General features: G+C 41.9%; 1 protein-coding gene across 1 annotated transcript in view; it reads right to left on the bottom strand.

The window, feature by feature from the left end:
- LOC115634051 (MOXD1 homolog 2) overlaps nt 1-21,338 on the bottom strand; it is a 66,269-nt gene extending 44,931 nt beyond the window's left edge. The window contains exon 1 of the mRNA XM_030531596.1: nt 20,704-21,338. Within this exon, the coding sequence (XP_030387456.1) occupies nt 20,704-21,207 (504 nt within the window). The 5' untranslated portion in view covers nt 21,208-21,338. The remainder of the gene's footprint in view (nt 1-20,703) is intronic.
- Nucleotides 21,339-24,889: the final 3,551 nt, after the last annotated feature.

Below are 24,889 nucleotides of genomic sequence, written 5' to 3'. Positions count from 1 at the left end.
ATGTTATATAAAGTTCCAACATATGCTGATTATGCAGCATTTATAGCAAAAAGTATTATGGTTTACATAAATATCGCTGCACCTACAAGAACAACTTACTATGGGCGAAAAATGGTTAAAGAATGAAGGACAGAAGTTTTCATTAAAACGGAGAATCGACAGACAATGAAACGGTTAAGTACCTTGGGATAATTTTGCACAGGAGGAGGAAAGGACTTGGAAGACTAACATAATAGTGAAATGGAAGCAGCTTCTATAAAAAATCAAAAAGTTGTATTCGCTCTTAGGTCCACTTTCGAAACTCAGGCACGAAAACAAAATTCGGCTCTAAAAGGCAGTCCTGAAGACAGTGTGGATGCATGCTTTGCTGCTGTGGGGAGCAGAGAGTAATTTTAACATACAACTCATCCAAAGAATCCAGCTACATATGTCTCTAAGAAACATTGCAGGATCTCCTTCGTTTGGAAGAAGCGTTAATTGAAGCAGACATTCGGACAAATGGATGGACCGGCAGATGAACATGGCCACTTGGATACGTCTCGTCATGATGGCATTTATAAACTTAGAGCCCAACAACTTTTAGGCATGTGTTTTAGATCTGGTAAATGCTTGTTTGTATGAATTGTATAAAATATTAAAGAGTGCGTACACATTTAATACAGAACATATACATAGATGCTGTTAATGTTGGCAATCGATAAGTGTGAGGATCAACTATCTTCGTCTTGGGTTCCATCGCAATGCAGCAGGATTACCGATTCGGTCAGTTCCACCATCGGGGTTTGTTGCATACTTTTAGGAGCACTTCTTAAGCAAGCCTCTCAATTATGAATTTCAATATTTGTGCGTTTGCCAGTGCCAACTTAACGGCATTATAAATTGTTTTCCTTCTGCTTGTTTGGCTTGATGGCTGTCCTGCCTGTCCTTGATGTATGTTAAAGCCATAGTCTGCTGACTATGGCCAAAGCGAGGGCAGCTTTTGAACATTTGATTACGTACATATACGATATGTTGAGGCATGCTAGAAAACCAGCTCCAGCTACGTACTCCACTCTCACGTTCACATCCCACCCAGAGCCGACTGCTTCCGTTGGCAACTTTGCCGTCATTGCCGATGATATTGCCAAAAGCAGAACTGCTGATTTCAGTTTGCTGAAATTACCGCTGCAAGCAAATATATCAATTAAAGTGGTAGTCAAGGCCGAGACCGAGACCGTGGCCGAGCCAAGCAAACGAATTTGTTGATGAAACTGGAGTTGGAGCTACAAAGCTGAAGTTGTTTTCCTGGCTATTTGGCAAGTTGAATCGCCTGAGTTGCCTTTGAACCCCTCCCTCATTGATGATTGTTTGGTTGCTCGTCTGCTACATTTGCGTATTCGAAAGGCTCGCCTTGAGCTTGATCAAGTTTTGACTGTCTACTCTGCAGCTGCATTTACTAGACTCATATACTCGTATATGCGTCTATGTATGCAAAGCCCACCATCTATGCATTTATAGAGTAACATACATATATACGAGTACGTGTGTATGCAGACACTGAAAATTGCTAGTTAATATTTTATAAAAGCAAACAGTAACAAATTGTGCAATGCAATGCAAGTTAGCCTGGCAATCGAAAACATCGTCTACGACTTTCGAACTCAGCCTACATACCTCTGCCTCTATCTGCCCTCCTTCTCTCGGCAAATAAAACAGTAAGTGCTGTTAGGCTTTAGCTGTCGGACTCGTTGGCTCTTAGGCGGTTGGGTGCCGCACATAAAAAGCTGTTCAATGAAATGGGTAATGGCCGCTGGAACTTCAGCTTTTAGATTAAATATCAATAACTTTGTCTTTGGCATTTATATATAGTATAGTAATGGTAGCAATGGGCATGACAGCAATTGATTTACCCCCATGATTGTTATAAAATGTATATATGTATATGCATTTATATATATTTTGTGCACATGTGGCATTTAATTAGGCAACAAACTGGAAGGTTGGCTGTCTGGTTGTCTGCCCATGGCTCGTCAGTCCAATTAACCACAACTGCATTGGTCCATTAAGATCAGGCCAGTTTGAAGAGGGCTATTAAGGTAATTAAAAACTATTGGTTAACATAAACTAACGATGATGGACATCTATTATCAATTAATTTCCGCAATCGTTGCATAAATAACGCGGTGGGAGAACTCAAGCGCATGGATGGAAAATATAGTCGATTTGTGACATGCAATGACATGCAATACACAAAAATGGTTCTATCCTGCATTAAGTAAAGCTCATTTAGAAAAACGACAGACCCCACAGGGAATATGTTTCTTCAAAATGTGAAGCTGGTCGATCTGGCTTTTCCAGTTGTCTGTTTGTTGCTTTTGTATATGTATATTCATCAATGAAATTGCTAGTTAATATTTTATAAAAGCATCATCTACTATTTTCCTGGTTCAGCCTACCTCTGTCAGCCCTCCTGTTCTGTGCAAATAAAATAGTAAATGCTGTCAAGTTTTAGATGCCGTGCTCGCTGGGCTTTTATTCGGTCGAGTGCTGCACATAAAAAGCCTTTTTATAAAATGAAAAATGGCATCCATTAAATGATTAGTTTCTTTCATTTTATTCAGTCAGTTAATTCGTTATTAAATATAAAAGAGTTCCATACAAGCCGTTCTTTGTCCGCACTTCATATTTTTCAATAATTTCTTTACGTTTTTTCATTTGGTAGTAAATTTTCGAGTCCTACGGGTGGTGCAATACCCTCAGATATGATGCCAACAACATTCCCAATATTAAATTTGGTTCAAATATGTTAATAAGCAAAAAGTCTGTTTTACAACAACTGATCCTAAATCATATGGCTTGTATGACAAATATACAAAAGATATGGTAATCTGACGGAAAACGGCAGACGGACATTTCGAACATGCTGATTATACTATATATTATATGTACCTATTCATATGCCATTTTTCTTTTGAGTGTTATAATCTTACACCAAAATTAATATCCCCTTGCACTTTTAGTAAAGTGTAACAGCCAGTCTAATGCAATGGATTGGGATGTGAATGTATGTAGCATACTATTTTCTTGGGACTTTTAATTTCTACATATAGTATGTATGTTTGAACATCCTCCCGAGACTGTGGTGCAGCCCGATATAACCTTGGTCATACGCAATTAATGTCATGTAAAGACCACTTAATGAAACCCCCCTGCTTCCTTGGAACATTATCAATATGTCACACACTTCAGAAACCGAATTCAATTAACAAACTTTGCACATCACTCAAAATGAATTCAGGGCAGGGCAAGCAACAGCAACAGACTAGCAGACAACTAGCGCGAAAAATGTGACAGAAATGAGTAAAAATGTGGACTCTTCGAATTTTTTATCATTTGCAATTGCTCGCGACTGCCGCACCGACCAATTGCTGGCAACAGGACACGCCCACAGCTGTCCCTGTCACCCATAGCTACTTACTCCGGGCGCATTTATATACACAGTACAATGAAATTATAAAAAGACGAAAAATTATATTTGTCATATTGTTAAGCTGACGACTGATGTCTCGACGTGCCGTGACACGCAAATGGGGTTGGAGGTGGGAGGGAAAGGAGCTGTCAGTCGCTGACGAGCGGGGTTGTTTGTATTGAAACCGATTTTTAAATGTGATGTGTAACGGCTGCCATCGAAATCTGTTGAATGTATCTCCCAAAGCCAAAAAATGGTCCCAAACAGCAACAACAACAACGCGCACTAAAAGCAAATTCAAATAAATTTTAAATCCCCTTGTGCGTTTTTAGCGACAGGCCGCCGCTCTGGGTGTTTGTTGGTTGGCATTGCTCGGCCTGCTGGCAGCGCCTGATGCTGTGGGCGGCGGGTTAGGGCGGCGTGTTGTGGTGTAGCCAGGACCAGGACGGCCGAATCCAACAACGTGTCGTTTAGCATAAAGGAAAAGCAAGCGAGTGTTACCCTTAAGGGCTGCATTTATGACACTCCATTTGTCAAGCGAATGAACGAAGCGAACGAATTGAAACGAAAGTGTGCGAAATTGAGCGGGTATGTGTGAGTGTTTGTGTGGTGTACGGGTGTGGGTGTAGGTGTGGGTGTGGGCCAGGATGAGGGTGGGGACTGAACGACTGATTGTGCAATTCAATTGCGTTGATTTTTTTGTCCAACCAAATCAACTTAGTGGCACCAGGCTCCCACTGTCTGTCCAACTGCAGGAGCGGTTGACTTTTTGACTGAATGACAGTTGGAGAAACGAGCAGACGCACTGAGTCCAAAAGTATTTTTCTAAATTCTGTGTTCTGCTGTTTGTTAAGCGAGTTTGACACTTTAGGTGCGCTATCTGGCAGAATCGCACTCGCAAGTCGCACAGCTCTAGATAATGGGGATGAGCAGCTTTTAACGAGGCCAGAAATGGAGTTAGTATCTTAATGCTGCACCATTTCAACCAATTTAGGCTCAAGTTCGATTGTACGCTTCATCTTGTACATGTCTCAGCCTCTATAAAGGACATGCACACACAACACGGCTATCGATGAAAACGTGAAACTACTTAAAAAACGTAACAAATAATATGTTATGTGGTATATCATCTCGAATTCCTTTTTTTATTAATCATTAATCACAAATATTTATATGCAACGGACAGAAGGAATATCTGGAACAATCTTGATTAGCACGACGAGACAAATTAATATAGCTATGTCCGCCGGCTTTGCCAATTGGTATGTAAGCTCTCCAATAATACAAGCCTATTTTCATTTCTATAAATATAGAACGTACCATCATAAATGAGTACATTCTTAATCATAATGACGAGAACAATCGATTCCGACTTGTAAGTCCGTCCACCTGTCCGTCCATTTGGATGAAAGCTTGGAATTCGGAAACGGTTGAAACTTGGCATGTAGGCTCTTCTAGTCCTTGGGAAACAAAAGTTTATTTTAATTTTTTTTCGATTGTTTCCCCCTTTCCCTAAGCTATGTATATAAATAAATCCAAATCAGTCAATCGGTACTACGACCACTAACTGCAGCTCTTCTTTTTATACCCTGTACCCGTAGGGTAAAAAAGGTATATTAGGTTTGTGCAAACTATGTAACATGCAGAAGGAAGCATCTCCGACTCCATAAAGTATATATATTCTGAAACAGCATGACGAGAGAAATCGATCTAGACATGTCCGTCCGTCCGTCTGACCGTCTATAAAAGCTAGAATAACCAAAGTTGGTATCCAGATTCGAGGACGAGTTTATCTGATTTTTTGAAATTTTCCCCCCCTTCCCCCTCTACAGAGTTTCAATAACGTCCACATTTCAAAAGCTACCCTAACCAAACTTTGCACACATAATTTTTAAAAATTTATCTACTTTTGATTAAAATTTCATCTAAATGTGTTAATTCTGAGATAAGTTATTAGCGAAACAATTGTACTTCGGTACTACGCCCACAAGCTGCAGCATCAAGTTCGCTCTTCTTCTTCATTTTGCTTCTCCTATAGGCGCATATACCTCAGCGCCGGAAGTTTACCTGGGTACAGGGTATTTCACTGTCGGACTTGCTCGACTGTAGCGTTCTCTCTAGTTATACTCTGTACATGAAATGTGCAAGAGCATATTAGGTTTGCGCGAGCTGAAAAACATAACATGCAGAAGGAGGCGTGGCAGACCCCACAAAGTATATACATATATTATATATTACTAAAATATATTCTTGCTCAGAGTGACAAGACGAGTCGATCTATGTCTGTCCGTCTGTCTATCCGTATGAACACCTGGATCTCAGAGACTATAAGAGCTAGAGAGACCAAATGCACGAAGATGCCTTATGTGTGTACGCTGTGCAAGTTTGTTTTGTTTTTTTGATTTTGCCCCCTACTTCCCCCTATGGGGGTTTTCCCGATTTTCCATTCGTATAATCGCCTATATCTCGGAGACTATAAGACCTAGGAACACCAAATTTTAGTTCAAGATGCCTTATGTGAATACGCAGAAAATGTATATTTTGGAATTTCCCTTTCTCCCCCCCTCTCCCCGCAAATCGTAACTCCGTAAATTCCTCCATTTAGTTATTATAAGTCCAAATGTCAAGTTTCATCATGATAGGCCGATTTAACAGTTATTGTTATTGCTTTGCTCAGGCACACGAGACATACACAGACACACAGAAACACACACATACACTCATAATTATTCTACACTATGTACAGAGTATTTCAAAGTCGAGATACCCGAATTTAGCTTCTCTACTTGTTTAGTTTTATATTTTCCCTCTCTACCTTTCATAGCACTTAAACTCTATTTCAAATTTTAAAAAATGTTTTTTTAAAACGTTCATTTTACAAAAATTAATTAAGTAAGACGCGTTATTGTCATTACTGACAGAGTTTTTTCTTGCATCGCAATACTATTCTATACTATATACTCTGTACTATAGTCGAGATTCGCGACAACATAGTTTTCCTGTTTCAGTTTTATTTTGGAGGTTCAAAATTGTTTAAATTTATTCGGCATCATTAAGAATGATACATTAAAGGTGTTGGGTCCATTTTGATATCATATTTTAAGATACATATGTAAAATACCAGTTAGGCACACTATTTCATTCTTAGTGAAAAGAAGCTCAATTCTCCTCATAACCTGGTATCGTTATTTATTCAGAATTAAATAATTTTGATCACTTTAGTCGCCCGGCGGCAAAGGAGAACAATGTTATTGTAGCATACTTTGCGGCGCCGAATAAATTCGTACTTGTATCTCAAATACAAATCCTTTTCCTAATTACTTGTTTGCTGAAAAACTCATTTCGTTTGACCAATTTGGCCGGCTATTATTAAGGCTATAAATCTATGATCGCTTTGATATGAGTCCCCTTTTATATATCGTTTTTATGTGTCCTTCGCCCTGTCGCCCAATCGTCCTCCATTCTATTATCTGCCTTTGCTATTTTTTGCTGCCGTCCTCCAAAATCAAGGGGCAAGCAAATTTATAAGCTAAGCATGCAGACTGGCTGGCAGATAAAAAAAAAAGTTGAATATCATTGTTTTTGTCATACTCAAGACGAGTGCAAGCAAAGGAGCTGGAGAAGAGACGCAGGCGAAAAAAAGGAACAGGAACAGGGCGAAGAAGGTTAACAACAGGCATTGTTTCGACGCACAACCCTCGACAAGTTACAGTCTCGAAAGAGCATGGACTGGTGCGGCACGTTTCGTTTCTCCTCTGATTTTTGACAACTTTTAAAAGGTTTTTACCAGCTCGCTCGTCCACCCCCAAATATGCCCATGGGAACAAACACCTTATCTCAAGTTATTGCGTCCGCAGGCAACAATTTCGGGCCGGCTTGTTGTTAGACTCCTCTTTGGACAATTCCGTCCGTCCACGAACCAATACTACGAGTATTACCCACACAGATACACACAATTTCACTTCATTTTGCTGTTGAGCCCTGTGGCGTCTGCGAAAAACGTTTTAATTACATTTGTATGTTAAAACTTCAATTGGCACCCACCGCCCCCGCACTCACTGTGCCTCGAAAGCTTTTTAACTTTGCCTCGATGCCGGTAGGGTTGAATGTGTGCGACTGGCTGGCTGGCTGGCTGGCTGGATAGCCGATTAGGATATAACTGGATTGCTGTTTAGGCAGATATGTAAGACGTTTTTGATGTAGGTAGAAAAATGTTGGAAATTGCAACTCGTTGTTTGTTTACATGCGGGGATGTTTGCTGTAATTTGAATTGTAATTTTCTATTGCTGAGCCAGGCGTCGTAAAATGCCAAACCCAAAACCAAATTAGGCCCAGACCCAAATTAAATTCAGCAAAATTGTCAAATCAAAAAAGCGAACAAAATTAACCAAGCTCTTAAAGTCAGGCTAAGGCCAAGAGGGCAAAAGCTGTCAGACAAAGCGACTAACACTTGTGTGTGTCAATTTATTTGATGAGCATACAAACACACACATAAAAACGCACATGGAGGGCGAGTGTGGATGGAGCGTGCGAGTGGCTTGTTGCTATTTGTAGAGCGTCTGATTACTGTCACGTCAGGGAACGAGCAGAGGCAGGTTGAGCAGGAGCAGCCTTACGGTCCCTTTTAGTGCCAAGTGTTATCGGTAAACAAATAAAAAGGCAAGGGCCGCAGCTGGAAAACCACACACACATACACCCCATCTTCTACGTATGTTTGCTTTCCAACCAAGATACACTCAGAAACTCGTGCCGAGACTTTTACTGGCTATACTGTTCAGTTCAACGCAATTCCCCAATCTTAATTCACTCAAATTCGATTATTACTTGTGCACTCTGCCTTTGCGAGCTCTCCCATTCATTGAGGTTAAAATAAACTTTCCAAGAAGCTGAAAAGTCGGTTATTTTCGTTTACATGGCTGCAAAACAACAGCAACAATTGTAAAAAGGCGCACACTCACTGTAGACTATGGAACAAGTATAGAATGCTAGATATGGCCAAGCGGGTTCGATTCTTAAATAGCCTGTACCGCCTTAAAAGAATGTAGAAATTGCTTGCCATAACTGGAAAATGATTTCCCAAATGTAATTAGAAGCTCGCCTATTTGGATTTTATTTTAGAATACGTTGTTTGTCTTTCTCTTTGTCTACAATGTCTAGGCGACTCACAGCTTATTCCCGGAAACGAATGGTAATACTGCTTCTAACTTTTAAAATAACCCTACATCATTGTCTTTAATCCTGCAATTCGTTACATTGCTTGTTGATTTTGTTAATTTTTTTTCTAATAGAAAACAGAAGTGTGATGGCCATTAATATTTTAATATTTTAGGCAGTAAAATTAATACTTAATTTATACACAGAAGGGTTTATGTACCACGAAGTTCATTAAGTATGAGTAGACCTCATGATAAAAGCATATTTACTAGTATATGATGAGCATGAAGGAACGAATCGATAGATCCATCTGTGCATATGTATGATCATAAATATTATTTGGGTCCAAGGTTGGTAAGCTCTATTGCTTTATCCATACGCAGACCAAATTTACAACAACAAAAATTATAGCCGTATGAACAAAAACAAAATTGATGTATTTTAATGCGATTACACAAAGCCTTAACTACTTTCAAAGCTCAAATGGCCGATGTTGTAGCGCATTTGTACGTCCTTTGGCCATGGACAGAGAGAACAAACGAAGAGCCATTCAAGTGTTTTGTTGTATCTTTTAAATTGTACTTTAGTGCATGGTGCCCAATGTTATATGGGTAGTCACCCAGTACGATTGTCTGAATGTCTGGGTGCTGCTTCCATTTCTATTTCGAACGAGTCACGCCCCAACAGCCGAGCAGTCGAGCAATCGCACAGACATCGCACCTTGTTGGCCGTGCTTTAGAGCCATAGCCATAGCCCATAGCCCGTAGCCATACCACGCCTGCAGAGAGCAATAAAATAAAAATTGAAAACACAAAGGATTTATAGCTTCAATAGGTTTTCAAGAACTTGTGCTCAGCACAATTGCTTGGCGAACTGTGTGGGATATATACGTATACGTATGTATTTGTATATGTGTGGGTGTGGGTGTGGGTGCGGGTGCGGGCACGGATGCGCTCGAAGGTTTATGTATAAATGTTGCTGTAGGTGAATGCTCGTACACTGAAAACAATGATATTTTCAGTTCATCGATAAAAAGATATATTTTAGTGCCCATTGCATTGTTTATGTCCTACTGTGCGGGAGTGTGTTTGTTTGTTTGTTTGTGTGTGAGTGGCATATGGTGTTCAATCGCTTGCCGGATTTTTTGATTATTCGCCCTCGCTGCTTTGTCTGTTTGTCTGTATGTCGGAACCGTTTGTGTTTTTACACTGATTGGCGAAGTTTTCGTTTGGCTTTGATGGCGCCTGCAGCCATGTGGTTTACGTTTCAGCCGTACCTTTACGTGTAGCTCTGGTCCTTGCAAATTCGCCGACTCAAAGGGCCAAATGTTGGGCATGAGTGACGCACTCGCTGGCGTATGCGCAATATTTCTTCATGCCACGGCACAGCAAAAGGGGATACGAAAAGGTTTCCAAATGCTCAAATCCCGCAAAACAAATGAAAAACGAGCTTTAACCGGCTATGTGGCTGACGCGTTGCTCGCCACGCTGCGTAGTTGGAGCGACGAAACAATAGGTGTAAACAAATGCGTCCAACAAAATCCGTAGCCTTTAGGGCACCCGAAATGCTGTGGACGCTTAAATGACGTGGAAGCAACTTTTACGCCTAAGAACACACAAAAGCAGCTTTGAACACGACTCGGACTCGGACTCGGACTCGCCTATTACTGCTTCGTTGCTCTCCCTTCCACCAGCTCCCAGATTTTCGCATCTCTTTCGCTCCTTTTACATGGCCTAATTTGTTTTGCGATGCGCCTGCCCCGCCTAAGTGCAAGAACAATATAAAGTTGTAGACGAGAAGTAAAAATGAAATTACTTAAAATTTGTCACAATGGGCTTTTTATTAAAATTGTTTCAAATTTCGGTTGGAGGCAGGAATGCGACCTGCACTTGGGCTGGGATTGGACATTTCTATAATGGCACATCAAAAAACACACTAATGGACCATATTGTTGGCCGGCGTCATTTTTATTGGGAATTTAGGCATCATTAGTTAAGGTTTTTTTCTTTGTAAAAAAAAGCACAAGTACGAGCACCAGAATCTTTCCCGTATTTGTTGTTGAGAAACTTTTGATTTGTGTATGTTAGTATGTGTGTATGAAGCGCTTATTGCGTGGGCGTTGTAACTGTGCCTCTGGGTCCAATTGCCCAAGCTTTGAGGTCAAGCATTAATGGTCAAGTGGCCCACTCGTTTAAGGTCCCTCAAAACTTTTATTGTACTTATATTTGGGCAAAAAATGAGCGTAAGGTTTATTTTTGGCACTTGAATGCACAGTCAATCAATGAATGGAACCACTTAAAATATTGTCATTCTTAATAAAGTCTTGGTGCACTAAATGTGCACTAAATGTGCACTTTACTGCATAATAACTAGAATTAGCTGCAGTCAACTTGTTTGCCAAAAGAAAGGAACCGATTCATGAACATGTATATCGATTTATTATTGCCGACTCTTTTTCTGGTTTTGGTGGTTTAAATATCATCTGTGAGGGCTTTATTTATATAATACTCAGGTAAGCTACAAAGGAAATGTGTGGGCATTTGAAAAAACAATATTAATGCGCATAGTAAAAAATTAATTGGAATTGAAGAGCTATGTGGAAAAAAATAACCATAAAATTGTCTATTTTAATTATCTCATAAATATTGATTGAGATTCATGAAGCTGTATATCTTCCGATAATAAGGGTGAACACATGGATTGTAAAGGCTATCCTTTTTAGATATTCTCATTACTCCGAAGCTGACCTCACTCTAACCAAGCTAATACCCAGCTGTCTACACGACACTCGGCAGCCCATTGCTGACGATTCTTAAACACCTACGTTTACTTCAAGTGGCACCGAGCGGCCGGCCGACAGTCATTTTTCATGCTTAACTCAAAGCGTCAACCATTCGGTGGATGGCCTTAATCCTTTTCTCCATAAATGAAAGACGCCCGACCGCAACACGTTTATCAAATGCCACGCATTTCATCATTAGTCAGCGGCTGTTAATTCCCGCTGCTGTTACTGAAGCCGCACTTCCGCCCTGCCTGTTGCACATTGATGCGTTCATCGGCCTACGTACTGTGAGCCGATTTAGACCTTTATGCGCAAATGTGTGTGGGTATTAGTCTGCTCGTATTTATAGAATGGGCTTTAATCAAGAGCCCCGTTGACTAAGTGCCATGAAATAGCAATGTTGTTGTCCTCGCCCCATTCCCACTCCCAATTCTAGCGCCGCGCCGCAGCGTTCAAATGACCAGTGGTTTCTAGTAATTAACACGCAGCTAAGTTGGGGCCCAGCGATGATACATACATGTATCTGCAGCGGCTGCGGTTGAGTTTTTATTTCTTCTTTCTATATTTTCAAATCAGTTCTGTGTGGTTTTGTGTATACATACTTAGTGTGCATGCATGTACATACATAATCGTATATCAGTCAGATACAAACGCGTATGCTATTGCCTACATATGTAACATATGTATATCCATGCATCCACATCCACATAACCATCAACAGCCCTTTCCCATTTCCAATTTCAACACGATGACAGGCGAAGCTCGCAGCGGGCGGCTCTTTAGCGCTTAATTAATGATGAATAAAAAATTTGATGGGATGCAGTTGAGAACAACTCGTATGCGTACGAGATAGTTATGCACCAAGACTCCAGCTACCAGCTACCCAGATATTCGCCATTCACCATCCACCATTCACCATTAGCCACATGCCAATATTTATGCCGAATAACTTGGCTTCTAAAATACATAAATATGCTTTCACGCGAGCAATATCCGTTACGCAGAAATAACAACAACAACAACAACAGCGACATCTACAACCACAACTTTTTTATAATCAAAATGTGATTAGCCATTAGGCAGCTGCTCCTAGGTCCATACTTGCAGCCTGGGAAGGTATGCTAAAAAAGCATATCTCCGACTAACACATTTACCGTGTAAACATGGCCAAAAGAGCGTTGACCATATTGGGCGCAGTTGGTCCCAGCGATGTTGTGGTTCTGTGTTCTTTCTGCAGTTTGTTGCACGCAGCGACGACAACAGGTACTACAAACGACGTCGACATCGTCGACATTGTCGACAGAGTCAACAACGGTACACGTTAATATGACTAGCGTAATTTTCATTTCCCAAGCACGTACACACATGAGTCGAGTTGGAGCTGAAGCTGGAGCTGGTGCTGGAGCCGGAGCTGCATCTGAGGCTGAAGATGCTGCAAACCGGTTCTCCATAGCCGAAGTGGGGTCCACAAGCATTATCAAAATAATCAACAGGCTTACTGCGACAACCGACGACGAAGACGTCGACGGCCGACCGCATGGGGCATCCAACCACTGGTAACCACTTCTAAGTCTTTTTAACGCTCATAAATTGTTGAACAGCAAAAATATTTTGCAGACGCAATGAGAGGCATGGCATGCGAGGCCTGCTACTTCAAGCCAGGCCGAATAGAGAGAGGAGAAAGGGAAAGAAAGCCGGCGAGTCGAGGTCAGGCTGCAAAAATTCTATACAAAACGGTACTTTCGCAATTATCGTTGTCTTAGCCCGGTGCTGTGGTTATTTGAGTTGTTGTTGTTGCTGTTAATATACACTTGGCATTGTGGCGAGCGACGCTGACGCTGACGCACTAATAGCTGACCCGGACTCTTCCGCGACCGATCCGGCGCCCAACCTGACCATCCTATGTTTGGCAAGTGGCACATTTCGCGGCTTGAAACTTGCGTTATGGCTGCCAGTTGGTAATAAATTATCAAAATGCTTCGCCTTATACGAGCCTAGTGTTTTCAGAATGTACAAGTATAGTATATACCCGTACAACCTGATCTTCCCGGTCCGTTCATTTTGTGATGCCAACGGTTTATGTCACATGCATGTAATAAAATTAAATTTCACAAACCCAGCTGCAAGTCATTAAACATTGCCAGTCATCTGCCGCACTTGGCCTATGCAGTACTTATCCGATAATTCCAAAAATCAGCGCCAGCACATTCTCCTTTGTCGGCCCGCTCGTCTACGCAAGATTGCGCACTGAATGTGAATATTTACTTCCTATAATTGAGAATTTATAGCCTGTATGGCCTAATGGATTTGGAGTCAAGCGGACAGGACGGCAGGCGTGCATCAGTCAGACGGTTAACGGCTGCCTCTCCGGATGAGCATGCGCCTAAGCCAATTGATTATAAAGTTTATGTATAAATCGTAAATTGATTCCGCAGTTAATTGATTTGAAGTTTCAGGCAGCCCAGGCAGTCAACGAAAGTGGCTAAGGCTGCTGGATATTTGAGGTTATTAGCACAAGACATGCACTGAAAGAATAATTCCTCTAATACTAGAAATGTTCTCAAGCATTTATGTCAGTCAAACAAGCAAATGAGTTGGAAGTATTTTTATATCCTGTAGCCAAAGGATATGCTAGCTTAGAGTGAATGTAGGTATTATATAATCTATGCTTAAATTCTTGATCAGTATGACAAGACGAGTCCATAAAGGTCCGAGAAAGGACAAGTTTTATTTTTCTTAAATGATTTTCCCTAATTCTTCAAATTTTCCGTTACATCCATATAAAATAATATATATGTCTGTGTGCAAAAGTTGGTGTATCCAGCTCATATTCTCTCTGAGATCCAGGTGTTCAGACGGAGGATAGACAGACAGAAATGCTGATGAAGAATGTATAGACGTTATGGGGCCATCGCACCAACCTAATAGTTAATCGTTTCTATCTTTTAGGTACAGGCTATTTCAATTTGGCTGTAATTTTAGTTCAGTGTGCTCACAGCATGTGCAGAACATTGACTGCCGTCCGTGACACAAACTAATATCAAATTATTCAGAGTTTGGAAGCACTACATATACGTGTATTCCAAAATAGTTGAGATAGTTCAAATGATGCGATGTTGTGCGGTTGTACACATGTACGAGTATGTCATAGGGAGGAGTATACTCGTTAATGATTGGCCAATCTATTATGATGACATTTAATCTAAGTAGTTGGAAGGTTGCTTTGCCTGCCAAAGGCATCTCAACAAAGTGCACTGCCCTTGTCCTCTCAACAGTTCGCAAAACGGACAACATGTGCCTTGCGGGGCTTGCAGCTGCCTCAGTTGAATGCTGCTCTGCCGGCTTCCCAGACACATTCAAATCCCATATTAACAAATAACATACAGAAAAAATTAAAATTTTATCAGTATCTATGCTTTAAACGGACACAGAAATTGTTTACAACTAGATCTGTCCATTTATACCTGCAAGCAAATCGCTTGTTATCGTTTAATATGGGTAATTAGTACACTAAGTGCGAAAAGTGTTTAAGAATATAAGGATACCACAGGAAGTGGCGTTAAATCAAAAATAACAACGTTCAGCGGGGTCCAAAAAGAATAAGAATATGCAATTTAACAAAATCGCTGCTCAAACTCAAATACACCTTGTTCCCATTTAATTCAAATGTACGGAACGAGGAATGCAGACTGTCCATCCATCCTGGTGGAAAGTATAACCGAACCTAAGTTCTCCTACATAGATCAGAAAATGGATACATTTTGTGTTTACTTCTGATGCATCCCCACTCCACAGTTAATTAAGGTAAATACAAGTATTTCCCTTTCTTTTTTTCACTTGTAAACCCTGTACCCGTAGGGCAAACCTTTAATTAGATTTGTGCAAAGTATTTAAGAGGCAGAGTGAAGCATCTCCTACTGCATAAAGTATATACATGCAAGTATATTCTTAATCGGCATATCGAGCGAAATCGATTCAGATATGCAAGTCCATCCATCTGTCCCTCCGTCTGGATTAACGCCTGGATTCCAGAAACGGCTAACCGCATACCAAACAACAGCAAGTTCAGTTCCTTTTTACCCCTTTCCCCTGTTGTATAATTTCGTAAATAGTGCCCGTTATTCTGAAGGTACATGTTATTAGTATGGAATTCTGTTAATCTGTTAATTCTTCTCTAGTTCAGTACTGCGCCCACAAATTGCAGAATGGGGTTTCCTCTTCTACTTCTTCTTTTTGCTTCAGCTAAATGAGATATAACTTAGTTCGGGAAGTTTGTTTGGGTATGGGGTACTCCAAGGTGGGGTTTGCTCTTCGTTTATAGCATTCTCGCTTGTTTTTTTTTTGGAGGGGGGAGGGGGTGGTTCCTGCACTATATTCTTGAATCTGGGCTTGAGCAGCTTATGTAATATTTACAAAACTATTGGGAGCAAGGTTAATCGATATTACAACAATGTGTTTTCAAATATTTTCATTTTCTCATACGATATATTAAATGTACAAGTACATTGTACAAATCTTTTCTGTGACAAAAAACCTCTAAATATCATTATAATATTCACATACGCATCATTTTACATTTTCACCAATGCAGTGTAGATTACTAGATATGGGAAGCCGCAATACCAGATAAGTAAAGTATGTGATTGTGCTATTATATATTATAACGCTATTATAAATAGCAAAAGAAACAATACTACAAGTATATCAATAGATATTGGGGGAGACAAAATATCGGTACAAAAAATGCGAAAACGTATGAGAAAGAACCGTTTAAAAAAACATACAACTTCGTGAGCGTAAACAAAACATTTGATCGTGAGGATGAATTTTTTGTCTCACGCACAGCTCTACTCGCACATCGTCCGCTTCTTGTCAATTTTTTTTGTTTTTGAACAATGTATGCATGTAGAGACATGTATTTGTGTCTCGCCACATACTATTTATGATTTATTAAGTGTGTGCGTAGGTGGGCGCATGGGTGTGAGTTTGTGTGTGTGTGTGTGTGTGTGTGAGTGTGAGTGTGTGTGTGTGTGAGAGTCGGTGGTGCTTAAAGAACAATGGAAAATGAGGGCTATTGAGCAGCGACGTACCATGCGATTGAGAATGGGAATGCGCGCACGCGAGTGCGAATGAAACTGGCGGTTGAGGAAACTGTCGGTGGTAGATGCCCGTACCGCTGGAGCAACAACAACTAGAGAAACGGCAACAATAGCAAATTGGATAATGTCTATAAAAACTAATTGAATTCTAAGCGCAGCGCACGCTACGAAAGCAATTTAACAACTTTTTCCTCTCCTGTGAGAAAGCAAAGAAAGCGCTCCTAGAAAAACGAAACTCAACTGATGACATGCAAGCGGTTCATGAATGTGTGTGTGTGTGTGTGTGTGTGTGTGTGTGTGTGCGTGCGTGATGATGTGTGTGATCGCGAGTGTGAGTCTGCCGTGGAGGGAGTCGAATACTTAAGTGTGGGCAGCACAGTTGTACTCGCATAATGAAAAACAATTTCACACAAACGTACAGAAACAAAACAGACTTGAGAAAAAAATATGCTCAGCGTTTGGGTGGCGGATCATAAAAAAGAACGCCATAGCGAATAGCGAAACAAAAAGCTCATTACTCATACGCCAATCAAGCCGGATGGAGTGGAGCTGGGATAGACGCAGATGTGAAGAGACGTGGCGATAAGAGAGGAGGGCAGCAGAGGCACAGCCGATTGCTACAAATACAACTCGCTCGATGTAGCTACCACCGAAGTGGCCATAATTAATCATTCGCTTATAATTAACAGCACACTATGTCGAAGTAGAACAACGTGCTAATGTTAATGTATCTTGTAGGTACACAAGCTACGCAAAGTGCGTTGCGTATGCCAGCTAGGAGGGTTCAAAAGGTTGCCAAATGTTTTTGTGCAGCATTGCCACAACTACTTGAATGTGAGGCGGATGGCCACACAACTGGACGGCTGACGGACATGCATACATAGATACATACTCGTACATAGAAACATCCGTGTCTGCGGACGAGGGCCAACTGAGTGATGTGCACGCTTGGCGCAGACATCGATGGCCATTAGCGAAAGATGACGACGACGTAAACGACAAGACATTGTACTCGTAATACTTCTATAATGGATCTGTTATCTCTGCGCTTAATGGGTTAACGCTGAGAGGCAAACGACTGTGCCGCTGCTTTTTCGTAGGGTGCGGCGGGGCTCTGACTGGGGCTGTGGCTGGTGCTGGGCATGGGCATGGGCCTGGGCCTGGGGAGCTGGATGACTGACAGTCCCCCGGCTGGTAGGGCTCTTTGGTTGGCTGCATGGTTTTGGGCTATTCGGTTGGCCACAGCGAGCTCAAAGCTCAAAATTAAATAATTAGTCGCTGGCTAAGTTTTTCGCTGCTGCTGCGCTGTCTGTTCGCACGGTGTAATGACCTTTTAAGTACTGTTGAGATACTAATCGCCTGCTGTAGTTGTTTCTTTTGCTATGTTGTTCTCTAACAGTTAATGGCTTGTGGCTAGTACTGAAAATAAGTATTTCAAGTACAGCTTTCGGTTGCTGCTGCTTCTTTGGCTCACTAATTAACGGACGGCTTTGCTTTTCTTTGCTTAGGGCCAAGCCCTTCGCATGGTAAGGCGAGGCGTTAAAGCCGCATCAGAAAGTTTCTCTGATCCGCATTAATTAAAATTTTGATAAGCACAATCGTTAAAGTCGCTGTAATAAAAATTGTAAATGAATTGCTGGAATTTTTGGTCGCCCAAAGGCTTGGCGCCGATGGCGGCATGCTTGTGCCAGACTTATCGCGAAGTATCTACAAATAATAGGCGACTAATAGGTATTTCCCAACCTCACCGAAAAAGATCGCAATGTAACTCAATATGGCGTGAATTTTTGTTGGTATCTGCGACAGAGAAAGTGTTGGAATATGGTTAGCTGTTGGGCAGTCAGCTAATCACTCGAACAAAATATACATTATTTGAATGTGTTACGCCACCAGAAGAATTCCATAATAAGTAGCATGATACTTTATTTAACAAATGGTGAAAAGGGTATATTAGGTTTCAAAAGGAAGCTTCTCCGACCTCATAATGTATATATATTCTCAATCAGCGTGATAAATCGATCTGACAGCATGATAAGTGAAAACTGATCTAGATAACTTTACTTACATTTGCACATCATCAGTTAATTAAAATACATGTATGTTAATAGCTCTAATTAACACAAGACACATTCTGGGGCGACGAACCTTTTGAAAAATCACCGTTGCCTTCAAACAACATAAGTATCCAAAAGCTATAGCTTTCGTGAACGTTCGAAGTTGAGTTTGAGGTTATTCGTATGCAGTTAATTACAATTTGGAGCACTCGCAATTGCCAGCAACACGTCAAGGTGGGAAATTAACACCGTCACACAAACACGCTCACAAGGAGTCATACAAGAAGGGCAAGGAGCCGGGAAGGGAGCAGGTAGGGGAAATCGTTAAGCACACATATTAATGTGTGTGTGTGCTTCGAATTTAACATTCAACAACAATAACATCGTGGGTGACGGTGACATTTGCGCTCTTGCAATTCATTAAATCACACACACCGACAAAAACATGAGCAACTGAAAACAACAAAAAAACAGAGCCCAGTCTACCCTCAGTGGGCAATTGCGAAGTTTCTGTTTGTGTCAGCGACACAATTGGCTGACTCCCCCAGCCCATGTTCCCAATTCACAAGCATAGTGGGCGGGCGGGCATATCCTGCCAGCAGGAGCCACAAAAAGAGGAGGAAGACCAACGCAACCACAACACGCAATACTCGCATTTCATTAGACACTTTACAGTGACAAGTCCTATTACTCTAACAGACGTCTAAGCAGGGCCGCATCAAGGAATAAAAGCAGCAACGACAACAACGCCATCACATCGAATTTGTTTCTCTGAGTATCAAAAGAACCTTGGCGATGCTTTTCTCTGTATGTTTGTACGAGTATGTAAGTTGAACTGGGCTTAAAGATGCCCTGCCCAAGTTGACATCCGACACCAAGCACTGGGCATAAAGCTACTTAAGCATGAAGAGCATTTGTTGAGCTACAATACATGTCCAAAATGTAGCAAGTAAAAACAGTCTTATACGAGCAGTATCTCTGAGATGTAGGTCGGACAAATTCTCGGAGAACTGCGAATTTTGAAATATACGTGTAGTCCATAGACTTATGGAGCATCTGTGTGCAAAATTTGGAGTCTCTAGCTGTTATAGTCTCTGAAATGTAGGTGTTCATACTAACGGATGGACACACAGATGGACTTGGCTAAATTCTAATGCTGATCAAGATTACTATACATATATACCTTTGCCTGTTAAATATTTTTCACAGTACTCTTTAATCTAATACCCAATACCCATTGCACTTTAAGATGCAGGGGATAAGAACCACAAGTTTATTAAATGGGATTATTAAATGGGATGCTTATCTTCTTCTCTGATTTCTGAAATTATAGTTCTAGCAGAGATTGCTTGCCAAATATTATGATATTAGTAGCTCTTCATCATCATTTCTTATCGAAAGGAAAACATTCAAAGTCAACCTTAAAAGGAGTTTTTGCATGATTTTATCCATTATCGGGGCTCATCTGATTTTTTAGGAGCAGTCTTTTTTTTTTTTAATAATACCATATTATGTTTTGTGTAAATGGGAGACAGCTTATAACTCACCAGCTGCCATCGGGGCGCATTTGAGCTTACTAAGTGAACATCACAGTCTAAATTCATAAAAAGGAACACAACACGAAGCATTTAAACACAAAAAAAGCTGTCAGGCTCAAGCAAATGAGTCTTCCATTATTCATACACCAGGTATCCCTACCAAGCAAGTGGCGGCTAAGCTTCTGCAGAGCTTGTCTCTCTCCCACCAGTGGCATTGGTGGTGCTTCGTCCCGCCCCGCACCGCCCCACCACACCCCGTATCGTGTTGCCACTACAAACTAATTAGAAGCCGCCGCGTAGGCAACTTGGGTATTCGCTGTTGCTTTTATTTTGCCAACAATTTTATATTATTTATATAAAATGAGTGTGCTTTGGCCAGCCTTCCGCGCACACTTTTTTCGGGAAGAGTCGCCGAAAATAAATGGCCTGGTATTAGGCGACAATGTTTCATTTAGCCAGGAACTTAATTTCCGCCCTGCAGAGCGTGTATAGTATTTCCAAAATGAAAATGTTAAAAATGAAAAATAGTTGTGCAACCTTTTTGTCTTCTGCTTAGTCACTCCCGTTCGCCTGCTCGGGTCGGTGAAGGGGAAAAAGAGAGTTGCGTGCTAAAAAAGCTGAAGCTTACCTGAAAATACGTTTGACCCTTGTCCACCCAGCCGATAGCCATATCCGCACCAGCCAGATTGCCATCGGGCGAGAATCCGAAGCCGACATAACCTAATGTACGTGCTTGTATTTCAAATGTTATATCCTGATTAATGATTTGCCATAGTATGCGAAAATCCTCATTCAAATCGATGGCATGATCCCAAATGGGTATCGCCGTCGTAGTCGACATTACTGCTGCGGTCCCGCCTTTTCCCCCAGTTGTTTCTGCTGCTGTCGCCGTCGTCGTCGCGTTGTTGCTGTGGCTGCTAAGCATGATGTTGCTGCTGCTGTTTGCAGTCCGTGCCTCCGCCAACAATCCAGTCCGGTCCAGCAGGAACAACAACATTTGGCAGGATATAAAACATGTGATTAAAGATGGCCGCCTTGAACTTGTACGCGTGCCTCGTCTCGATGATGTTGTTGTTGCTGCTGCTGCTGCTGCTGCTGCCGCTGCTGCTGCCGCATGCCTCATACGCACCATTTTGTTGGCTGCCTTTTGTACTTCACGCGACTGGGAGGGAGGCGGTCAGTTTTGTTGGCTGTTCGGCTCCTACAAACAGTTGGCCAGTCGTCGGAATTGAGTGTACGACATTTATTACTTTGAAATCTGGGACGTGTCGCTTGTAATTACAGATGCCACTGTTTTCCTTTTTGTGTGCTGCAGCGCCGCCGTCTTTATCTGCTGCTATTGCTATTGCTGTCGTTTCGTCTTTGGTACTATCACAGTTACGATTATTTAGTAATGATAATAATGGCCACACAGTTTTACTTTCGTTTCTGATGCTGTTGCTGTTGCTGCTGCTGTTGCTGTTGCTGCTTTCTGTTTCCGACTTGTTCCAGAGCTGGGGAAAATACTTGTCGTTGTTGTCTCTCAGTGCGTGTTGTTGGGCTCATTAGTTGCGCTTGTCACAAGTCCAGAGCTGCGCTCGTCGCTTCTACTTTTCGGAGTCTCTCAGCAGCGGTTGCGGATGTACATGTAGCTGCCTGGAAGTAGTCAGATGGGTAGGAAAGAAAAATTATATAACTGCTATAATTTGATGTTGCTATATACTTGTAAGTACATATTGTATAATAGAACGGATCGCAGTAGCTGGCTGCGCGACATGTCGTGCTGCAATGCTTAAGTGTATATAATTACATAATTATGAGGTATGTGATGTGGCTCGTATGTTAACATCTCAAGTCTGCTGTGACAGCTGAGAGATCGAAATAAAAGCGAGCAGATTTTTGAATCGGCTCCAAAGCGCGCTAATTAGCCTGGTCACGCATCTTGCTCGAAGCTCCAGGCGACTGAGTCGACTTCTTCCCTAACTGCTCAAGGGAGAGTACGGGTTGGCTTGACTGGCTCCCCACACACATCCGTTCCTATTCATTTACTCACTTTAATTCACGCAATTAGCGCGTTGCGTTTGGCTTGGCTTTAGCCGAAAGCAAATCGAAGATAATTACGGCTTGTCATAATTTTAATGAAGAAGGTCGCACAACTCGAGAACTCGAGACGGGCACAAACAGCGCGCTCTAAGTCTTCCCAGCTAACCATCTTTGACTTTGTAATCAGCTTGGCATAACTCCACACCATCCTCAAACCCAAACCCAAACCCAAACCAAAAACCCAACCCCAGCGCCAACAACAACAACCGTTCTGCTGCGGCATTGCATTGACATAGCGGCGGTTTATTGTATTAAATGGTCGTGGCTGAGCCGCGCAGCTTCGTGACCGCACTGGCTTGGGCCTAACCTGGACGACATCAATGTCGAGTCTTCCTGTCTGCGAGTATCTGGTGTGCGGTTACATTTGATTACATGTCAAAAGTACAGAACCCAACAAAACTGCCAAAGCGACACCCACAAATCGGGGGCGTTCCATTTAAATCTTTAATGCGGCCTTTTTAGGTAAATGTCAAACGCGTCGGCAATTCGATATAAATAGCACTTCCGGCGCTCAGCTCAGGCAGAAGTAAAGATTTGGTGTCAACAGATACACATAGATACAAGAATATGCTATATATACTACGTATGTCTGTATACTTGTATGTAAGCTACGATATTTAGGCGCTGTGTGGACTTACACGTTGATGTTGTTGACTAAAGTAAATGTTGCGTCTGCTGTTGGTGTTGTTGCGAGAGTGACGTCCAGCTACGTTAAATGACGTTGATTATAATTATGCGGACTTGTAATTTGTACTACAGAGCAGGCGAGCAGGCAGCCTGCTCGGCTGCCCTTTGGCTATTGTTGTTTGTTATTATTATTGCTATTGCTGTTGCTGTCATCGTCATGATGATCGTCGCATTCCCATCGACATTGTGCAGCTGACAACGTTGATGGAGGCGAGCTGCTCCGTCGACCCACAGATGAATGATGTCGCTTTAAGACGGAGCCGGTTGCTGTCGATGTCAGCAACAGCAGAAACCGTAAAATTGAAGCCAATTTAGCTGGAAGCCACGTCAACAGCAACATCTTCGGCTGGTCTTCACAGCATGTTGTCTCCAATAACAACAACAACAACAGCGACGATGGCGGCGCCGCCGATGACGATGACGACGACGATGACTATGACGACGATGATGACGACAACGAACGTCCAATGAAATTCATAAGTATAATATTATTACTTGGCGAATTAACTACACTTTTTGCCGAAGAGCCCAGCAGCCGCAGAAGCAATGAAAACACACATAAAGAGCGACTGGGCCTGGCGATTGGCTCGGTCCGTCGACTCAGTCGAAGCGTGCAACAAGAAGCTAAATGGCACGAAATGGCTTCCGTTGACACATTAGTCGCCTTTACACAAATCAGAGGATGCGATGGATGGATGGAGGGATGGTGGGATGGAGGGGGAAAGACGTGCTGCCGTTTCAGCTGCTGCATGGAAGCGAGTGGTCGGAACAAAAATGATGCTTCTGGAGCAAAAACGAGAACAAATCAAAGACATTGTTCATGGCTTTCATCATTGCACGATTTGTTCGAGCCGGGTCTGTGCTGCTCTTTCCTGTCTTGGCAAGCTGGTTAGCCGTTTGCTTGACTAGGCTGGCCCGATCTGGCCTCTACTGGCCACTGGCAGTTGCGTCTCCGATAAACGACAATGTTGATGAGCACGTTTGTAGTTACAGTGGCACAAAGCCAATGTTTGTTGTTAAAATGTTGCATAATAAAGCTAAAGAGTCTAAAGTGAGAATAAGCTATCGCTTGATTTTATTTAATGAGTTGGCAATAGCAATCATATATGGCTTATCAAATACGTCAATACACTCGTCTAAGATTACGTAACTACATATTCATAATTACAACGTCGCCTTTCGTTCTAGTTCAGATAGTCTTTGAGCGAATTCAGCCCACTGTGCCATCGATTTCTTACTTACTAAACCATCCGACCGCAATGTATGTTTTCATTTTGCAGCTACAAGCTGCCTGCTTCCGGATCTGCTAAGTCTGTTCTCGCTCCGCTTTGACAGAAGCAGCAACCTCTCCACTTGTAGATATTACTTCATCATACTTACATACATACATACACGTACATACTCGTACAATGTAATGCGTATTTGTGCGCTCGATTATAAATGTACATTTGCAAGACGACATGTATGATATACTGATACACTCGTGCATACATAAGTGCGCCCGCCTCTTCACGAGACAGATGCATATACTAGTACATAGTTACATACACACATTCGTATGTACATATATATTTGCGCGTTTATATGTCTTTAACCAACAGGCCTGGCCAATGCACCTGTCATCCTTGTGGCTGCGCCATAAAAGTTGCCTCAGAGAGCGAACAGAAAGGGAACAGGAAAAAATTATTATTTATCAGCGGCAGTCGAGGCCATTGCCGCCGAAGCTGATTCCAAGGAATGTCGGACGAATCTGCCGTCTGAATTATATTTGTGCTCATGTATATGGCCCCACTAATTACTGCACATCATTTGCTTAGTCGACTGACGACGAAGAACGAATATCGCAGAATGGAGAGTGGAGTATGGAGACCGGAGACCGGAGAACGGGGAGGGATATGGAGATGAAGATGAAGATGGTCCAACGACTCTTGGAGATTTAATTGAGAAAAAAGAAAGACTAATTAGAGCTGCACACTGCGTACTTCCACACAGTCACACGTACTTGTATAGTATAGTACATGGGAGGAGGCGCTGTTGGGCTGTAC

The sequence above is a fragment of the Scaptodrosophila lebanonensis genome, unplaced genomic scaffold, assembly GCF_003285725.1.
Source record: "Scaptodrosophila lebanonensis strain 11010-0011.00,11010-0021.00 unplaced genomic scaffold, SlebRS2 tig00000001-arrow-pilon, whole genome shotgun sequence".
In the NCBI taxonomy this organism is placed as follows: Eukaryota; Metazoa; Arthropoda; class Insecta; order Diptera; family Drosophilidae; genus Scaptodrosophila; species Scaptodrosophila lebanonensis.
The sequence above is the reverse complement of the archived record's forward strand: the minus strand, read 5'-3'. Positions and strand labels throughout refer to the sequence as shown.